The following is an 8,555-nucleotide window of genomic DNA, read 5'->3' on the forward strand; positions in this document are numbered from 1 at the left end:
TTTGTGTCACTACTAGATGTGGCTGGTTTAGGTGACTGCGGGCTTAATTGAATGTTAAGTGTAACCATGGGAGGTCAAAACCAAGGAGTCTGCTACAGAGTTCTGGGATTAGAGGACCTGGACTCTCTTGGTCACTATCTGTGAAACCTTGGACAAATCCATTAGCCTCCTTTGGGATTCATTTTCCTCATCCATAAAATGTTGAACTAGTCTCCAAGGTCCCTTCCAGCTTTAAGTCATAGATCTTAGATTGATGGTGCCATAAAAAAAGTTTCCAGGAGTTTAACATAAGCACACAGGCAATCAGAAAAATAATCCATCACCTCATTTTCTGAGAGGGAAAGCTCACTTCCTATAATAATTTCCTTATTTGGTTCTTCTATCTTATCTTTCTATCTTCTCCTCAGGTCTTGATTTCAGAAGGACTGGGACAGTTTGCCCAAGATCCCAAGTTCATCGAAGTCACAACCCAAGAACTTGCTGATGCCTGTGATATGACAATAGAGGAGATGGAGAATGCGGCTGACAATATTCTCAGTGGTAGCAGCAAGCAGAGCCCCAATGGCAACCTATTACCTTTTATTAACTGCAGGGACGCGGGGCAGGACCAAGCAGGTGGTGAGGAGGAGGAGGGAATGCCCAACCCCGAATGTCGAAAGAGTCAGGAGGAGCTCCAGGACAGCAGAGTTTATATCAGCAGCCTGTAGTTGCTGGGGCTGTCGTGATTCGGGGTTTTTTTTAATTTGTTTCAATGTTCCTAATAGGTTCGTTTCAGAAGTGCCTCACTGTTCTCGTGACCTGGAGTTAACCGGAACAGCGTTCTTCATTCATTTCTGTTGGGATGAGAGACAGAGTTGGGTGGTGATGAGAAAGAGCTTTTCAGGGGAAAGGGAAGCATCAACCCCAGTCCACAAGTGTAGAGTGGTGAGGAGGTGGAAGAATAAGGGAGGGAGGAGAGAGAGAACAGGGACCTGCCCCTCCTTGCTTCAGGCCCCATCCCAGAAAGTGACAGCTGCCTACTGTGCAAGAAGGATAATATCAATTTTCTGTGGGCCACCCTCATGAAAAGGACCCTGCATCAAATGGGTGTCTTTCAAGTTTGCTTGTAAAAAAAAAAATTCATTTTTGCACATATTCTGTATGAGCCTCACTGTCTCCATAGAGCCAGGGCCCTATGGATTTGGAAAAGAAAATGGCGGCATGACTTCTGCTGAAGATCCCAACTCTTTGCCAGAGGGGAAGGAAGAAGAGGAAGAAAGAAGGAAGGAGGAGCTTTTAGGAGAGGGGAACAGGGGGATGGCAGGGGGAGTGCCCGGAGAGGCACCGCTGCAGATACAAGCCAAGATTCCCAGGTGGTTGGGCAAGCAGCTCTGGCCACAACTGCCCCTTCAGGTTGGGGGGTCACATGCCTGCAAAAGCCACACAAAGCTCTGCACTAGCAGTGGTGCTGAGAAGTCAAGGCTTACAGGAGATCGGCACTGCCCACCAACGTAGCTCACCTTACAAAGTAAGGTGGCACAGGGCTTCTGTAGAGTGCTCATTTGTTTTTGCCGTTTTTGATATTTTTCTTGGCAGCATGTTCCAATTTCCATTTTTAATTTTGATTTCTGAGGGTTCAGGGAGGAAAGAGAGTGTTTACTAGGCTTTTAAGCCACCCACCTTATCATTTTAACTTTGGCAAATGTAAATCAGGTTTGGTTTCATTGTATTATTTAAACAGTTTTGTTCTTGTTTATTTTTGCTGATGGTGGAAGGAGGGGTTCTTTTTCCCCATTGGAGATTCATTAGAAACTATTATAGGAGAGTTTTACCAACACCTGTGTATGCCCAAGACTTTATTATTTTTTTCCTTTGGTAGTAACAGAAACCTGGGGGGTGGGAGTGGGGTGTTTTGTTCTATAATTTAAAGATAGTAGGCAGTGCACCCAGTGTGCTGTGTGCACACATGGGAGTGCTTGAGTTGGGTTCATTTTCAATTGGATATGTTCATGAATGCCAGAGATAGAGGTGTGTATGTGTGTGTTGATGTGCCTAATAGGTTGAGTTGGGTGATACTGCATGGGTGTGTATGTGTATGTATGCGTGCATGCATGTGCAGTTCTCCACTCTTTGGGTCAGCCCTACAGGGAGATCTGATTCTGGGGCCATTTGAATGCAAAAAAAACAAACCACTGTCTCTGTTTCTGAAAGGGAAATCAGTAACTCTGCATTTTCTGTTCCACAAGATATGCAAAAACAATGCAATAATATTAATTTTAACTACAATTGTGAGTCATGTTGGCATTAAAACTGTATAGAGATGAAAAACAACAACAGTAATTTAAGGGGGGGAAAAACAACCCAAGAAGGAGTTTTGCTTCGATATATATTCCATGTGATGTTTTATTGCATTGATAATGTTTCTGTTGAAGAAACCGTAATACTTGAATTCAGGTCAGTTTCAGTATTTTTCAAATATTTTTTTAAAACTGAATTGCAATTGTGCCAAGCAAATATAATGAATTGAATTAAGTTTGTTTTCGAATTCACTTCTTGTATATTTGGCTGCATGTAAAGTAAACCATTTTGTATTTGGAGCGTGATAAGCTTTCCCTGTGGACTCTTTAAATGTTTTTTTTTTTTTTCTCGTATAATTGGGGAAGAGGAAAGACTTTTTTAAAAACATGTACAATAAGCAAAAACATTACTGGAGTAAGTAACTATTCTGTGGTTCTCAGCTGGATGGGTTGGTGATGACTGATTTTGCATATCTTGTGCTCCCTCTTCCCTCTCTCCCTCAAGAATGGCAGAGTTGGATAGCCCAGTACAGAACTTAGCTTTCAGAAACTAGGATCTTTTTCTTCCCTTCTTCACATCTCCAATCTGCCTGGATCCTCTCAAATGATGCTTTTCTTCTAAGATGGGCCATATTCTTCATGCCTAAGGAAGCCTGCTTACCATAAGCCTGGTTTTCATTTCTACTATAACTGAGTTAACATCAGCACCATTCCCCAATCTACTCAAGGATGTGGCTAATGTTTTTTTCAATTCCCTTAACAAAAACTTTGCTTGCCAGTTTCCTGGACATATTATATTAGAGAAATGAGTGATGAGAATGCTGGGTAATAGTTACTTAATAAAGTCACTCTGAAATCTCCCTCCTCACAAGAACTTACGGTGATGACTTGAGCAAGGGTTGGATTGTTGTCATTGCTTCCATCCTGAAGACTAAATTTTCCTATTCCCATCACCACCCCACCTTCTATCTCAAAAAATTATCCTAGATTAATTCATACTACCAGGCAGTAATAAGAAGGACCTGTGGAGGTCCTTCAGGCAGGCAGAGTTTAGAATGTCTTTGGAAGAAATGCTTAGAAGCATTTTATTTTATGCCCTTTGACATCTGCCTGAATATATATGTACTTTTATCTTCACACATTTCCCAACACTTTTGTCTGGTAGCAGGAAAGGAGCCAAATTAGGGATTATGAAGTTTGATTCTGGAATCTCTTCCACCCGCCAGTTTTCTTTTGATCCTTCCTATGAACAATGTAGACTAGAAGTTGAAATTTAGAAAAGTTCATTTTTATGGAGAGGATGAGCTTTCCTACCATGTAGGATTCAAAAAGGATCTTAAAAGAATCAAGAAGAATCATTTCATAAGGAAGACTTTCTACTAGAAAAAAATCTTCAGCTCAGGTTTTAGTCCAGAGAAGACTCAATAATGAGCTAAGATAAGAGTGCTTCTCCAGATCCATCTTATTTGAGCTTCCTGGTTTGTTTTTTATTTACATATGGGTCTTCTGAGACCCACTGTGGCCACTCCCCTGGAATAGCTTTTATTGAGATCTCTGTTCCGATCAGGAGAGGAGCTTAGGGCTTGAGTACTTTTTATACAATAGTCCCTATATAAAGAAATAGAGATCTTATTATAAGTATTCTGTTTATCCTTTCATACAGTTTACTAGTTTTCTTCTTCTGAAATTGTCAGCCACATAACTTACTAATAATATATTGCAACATGAGACTATTAGGTTAACACTCATGTCAAATTATCCTGTCTACTCTCCCAAGTCTTCTCTAGAGAAAATACTTTCAAGAAAACCATAGCAACTCAAGTCTGTACCCTACAAGGCAATGACATTGATAATAATAATTCCCTACCATATGCTTAACTCTAATGCTCAGAAAGTTCTCCCTTTCTAGATCAATGGATCTTTAATTTTATTTTGTGGTCTGCCAATTTTATGTCAATCATAGTGATTTGGTAAAATTTTCCTACATCCAAGAGGAAAACCAAAAGGTTTCATTCTTCCCATGGTAGAATAGAAACCCTACTTATATTCCAGGGACTAGAGACCACCTTGAAGGGTACATTCACCAGCCTTTTAAATATTCATCCAGAGTGATGGAAGCAAAACAGTTAATGGTTGAAAATGGCAAGAGCTTAAAGAAGTATAGATTAGGTTGGTTTGGGAACCACAGGTTCCATTTTTACTTGCCCATTGTCTAATGTCTGTCAGAAGCAACCTATTTTCTTTCTAGATATTGGTTTGTGGCTTACTTCAGACTGTAAAAGAAAAGATTCTTTTGTCATATTATGAATCAATTCTTCTTAGATATCTTCCACAACTGACTGTTTCTACAAGATTTCTGTGGACTAAAAGCAAAAGTGAAATTCATTGTTATGATTTGTGCTTCATTGATGAATATTTCCATAACTTAAATCATTAGTTTTTATTGTCATCCACTCAGCTCTGTCAAAATAGTAAACATTTATTCTTTTCAGGAAATCAGTCCTTGTGATTGTGACCAAGAAGTAAGACTACCAGAATTCTGTTTTTCCTTCCCTCTCTTTACCTATTTCATCATTTGGTTAGGTTTCAAATTTCAGCTTCTTCTCTGCAATGTTGCTGCCATCCCATCACCTTATTAGAATCATCCCTTTTCCACAAGTCCCCTAAGTGAGAATAAGGGGACAGAAAAAAAAATCCATGTCCTTTTGTCAATCTTTTATGAAAAATGAAGAGCACACCATTCCTTCCTTCAAAAAGTCAGCAAGCATTTATTAATCACCTATTCTTTGCAGAGCATTGTACTAGACTCTAGGAGTGATAATTTAAATAAGTCATGGTATGTGGCCTCATGGATCTTACAGTTTTAAAACATGAGAGTAGTTTTTAAAGGAACTAGCAGCTAAATATCATCTGTCTCCAGGAAGGACAGAACAAGAAGAAATGAACAAACCACTTTAGAATAGACAATGTAGAGTTGACTGGTAGGCAGAAGTTCAATCTTATAGCATCAGATAGTTAATCAGAAGTGACAGCATCTCCATTCCTGGAAATATGTAGAAGAGAGATCAATGTTATACTACAGATGGTTTTGAAGTCAAAGGTTCTGTAACTGTAGTTTTAAAAAAAAGACCAGTAGAGTGACATGTGGAATCTTCTGGTCTATCTGGTCCAATCCCATTCTTTAAGGAAAGTGAAGACATGAAACACATATAGTGCAAAGAGCTTCCACCTTTTTTAGGAAGGGGGAAAATGTGAAAGGGAAGGCCATCATCCTCTGTCTATACCTACTTTCTCAGTCTAATCACTGCACAGAAACCAGTGGTATGGACTTCAAAAGGCCTAAGATGTCTCCTTGGGGGAGAAAAGAAATAAATTATTTTATTCTTGACTTGTCCTTTCATCCTCTCAGCAAGATCATATAATTTGGAAGGAAATAGACATTTATATTGATGCCATTATAACCTCTCTCTCCCTGGGCTGAACTCTTCTTGGTATTGCTAGAGCACCTCTCAGCCCTTCATATCAGGTGTTTTTCTTTCTTTTTCCCCATCTGGAATAACAGGTGGGAAGAGAGCCTGAATTCATAGAATTTCCTGACACCTCAGATCTGGCTTTCCAACAGATGTCTTTTTTATTGGGACATGGGAATGAAGGCAACATTCAGGTTAGGACCAAAAGTTAAATTTCCTTTTCACTTCACTAATCTGCTCCCTCATCTCTTCTCTATCCCTTTTTTCCAACTCTCATATTATAGCCAGAAAGAGAAAGAAGTAGCCTACACATGGTTTGCTTTGTTTTCCAATTTTCACTTCAACGTCTTCATAATAATATCACTGCCAACAACTGACCGATGTCAAATACATTTTTAAAAATATCTCCTGATGTTTTTCAAAGCAATGTTTCTTTGCTTTGTTAAGATTAACACCAGCCTAGCAGATGAATGGATCTTCTGTGTTTCTGAGTTGTTTCAAAAAATGTGTGAGCTGTCAGTGCATAGCACATATATACACAATTGTTCTCCTGCAGGTCTAAACGTGGGCCAAAAAGTTAGCCAGAGCCCCAGACAAATGACTTTATGGTCCTGTCAGGACAGATGCTATATAAAGTGGCACTCAGAGAAAACCAGAATGTTGAAACAGCATAGGTTGTTGCTGCTAAAAATCAAGGTGATTTTTTTTCTCACCTCTTCTCTTAAGAAATTTGTGATTCATGGGCAATGAAGTGATCAAGGAGTCAAAAGCAAGTTGAGTTTTCTGGTATATTAATGGATGACAGATTTTTGTTTCTAAAAAAGAATTAGAATTGAATTTAGTCAGACAGAGACCAATTCAAAAAGGGGAGCTGAAAGGAGTAGGATTTTCTGTGAAAATTCTATGCTCCTCTAGTCTCCAGGAAGACATAGATGGCCCAACCATGAATTAAATAAAAACTTGAAGTATCATCTCAGCAAAACTAAACTCCTTCCTATGGGGTTCATATAATACCACCATTCTTCAAATCAAAATAGTTCAGCTTCCATAAGTCATCTAGATAGGGAAAAATAGAATTTAGCTGAGTGAGTCATTTTTTCTTACTGATTCACCAACAGAAAATCAGGTGTACAGATCATATGCAGAAAAAATATATATTTCCATAGGACTTTCTACATAGAAGATGTGTGGATATTTCATGAGGACAACTTCTATGAAAAGGAATATGCTAGCCAGTGAACAAGTTCTTTCATGAGTTTTTCATGCCAGGAGAAGTCTTTGGCATTTCTTTTCCTGGTAATATGAAGATGTTAGAAATATAACAAGGAAGAAGGAAATTCAAAGACACAGGAATGAAACATCTAGGTGATGAGAACAGCTGAAAGCAAACTGGTTTCACTCATTTGTAGAAAGTATTAATTGAGTTTTCACTCAGGTTCAAAAGAAGAATAGGCTCTGCTCTGAAGAGCCACGGCAAATATTAGAGAGGAACTGATCACTGGATCCTATGGTACACTATTCATAAACTTCCTGTTTTGAAGTGACTTCACCAAAGTTATAAAACTTGAAAATCAAGGGCAAATAGTCCTGTCTAAAGGGCTCCCTCAGAAAGTCATCTTCATTGAACTGAATACTACAAACTCTTTTCACCATCTGCATTAACAAAGACTTATCACTCCCAACCATATTTTGTGGCTTCATCTCATTCCCTTTATTCTCAGACTCATATATCTTGGGATTTTCCCTAGCTCACCCTCCGCAACTAACTGCCCTTCCCAGAAGAGGTGATGCTTTTCTCAAAACTTCTTGGGAGGAAGATCTCATTGGTACACAGCACCACACATATGACCATACTGAGAATTCATTCTTATTGGTGGGGCTGTGCTAATGGTGACTGAGAAAGAATCAAAGGGAAAATGCACACCTTCCTTGGGCTAGGAAAATAGGAGGAGGAAGACTTGGGGGGAGTCTTCCAGTTGGTCAAGTATCATATCATCTGTTTCAAATGCTAGTCTTGTTACTTTGCTATTTCATTTTAATATCAGAGTTGTTGAACAAAACCTCCCTTTGGAATAAATGATGCCCCCACATATTCCTTGCCTAATTTCCTGAGCCTTGACCAACCACCTTTTTCCCCCATATCCACTCACACTCATGTTTCTCACCTCCCTTAACTCAGAGACATAAACAGTGCCTCTATTGTTAACACCAATCCATAACCAACTTCTACACCGACCTTCACCCATCCAGTCTCCATGATTTCACAGAAATGTTCCTGTAAATATTGCTGTACAGTTTATCACTGTTATTAAAGCCTGTCATTTGGAGGTCTCACCTGCCTCACCTTCTCACCCCATGTGAAAGGCAAGGGAATCTGAAAAGGGCCAACCCTTTAAGGAAAGTTTCAGGGTCATCTCTGTGTGGGACACTCTGTATATTCCTGTAAGATTGCATTTTTATCTAAGGAATGATGTTATTTAAAAAAAACAAAAAACAAAAACCACAAAGTTGCAAATAAATTTCTTAACAATGTATAGATTGGTTTAATTGTATCGTAACTATTCCATACCCCTCTTCTTCAACTCCTCTTTTATAGAGGAAAAGAAAAAATTAAATCAAATCCATGCCATGGGAGGTGGGGAGAGAGGGAGGGTAACACAAATGCTTGCAATCCAATGACAGCCGATGTCAATAAACTGTTTCAGTATCCTTTCCCATGAAACCTTGTCATCCTGCTCACAAGTTGCAAAATGATTTTTTTTTCTCTTCACCAAGAGAACTCCAATCTAGTGAAGGTGCTAACAAGCAG

At 39.1% G+C, this 8,555-nt stretch overlaps 1 protein-coding gene across 1 annotated transcript in view; it reads left to right on the top strand.

Annotated features, from left to right (window-relative positions):
* Nucleotides 1-8,280, top strand: part of CACNA1C (calcium voltage-gated channel subunit alpha1 C) — an 808,853-nt gene extending 800,573 nt beyond the window's left edge. Inside the window, exon 49 of the mRNA XM_052001637.1 lies at nucleotides 408-8,280. Coding sequence (XP_051857597.1) covers nucleotides 408-707 — 300 coding nt within the window. The 3' untranslated portion in view covers nucleotides 708-8,280. The remainder of the gene's footprint in view (nucleotides 1-407) is intronic.
* Nucleotides 8,281-8,555: the final 275 nt, after the last annotated feature.

This window comes from Antechinus flavipes, chromosome 5 (genome assembly GCF_016432865.1).
Source record: "Antechinus flavipes isolate AdamAnt ecotype Samford, QLD, Australia chromosome 5, AdamAnt_v2, whole genome shotgun sequence".
In the NCBI taxonomy this organism is placed as follows: domain Eukaryota; kingdom Metazoa; phylum Chordata; class Mammalia; order Dasyuromorphia; family Dasyuridae; genus Antechinus; species Antechinus flavipes.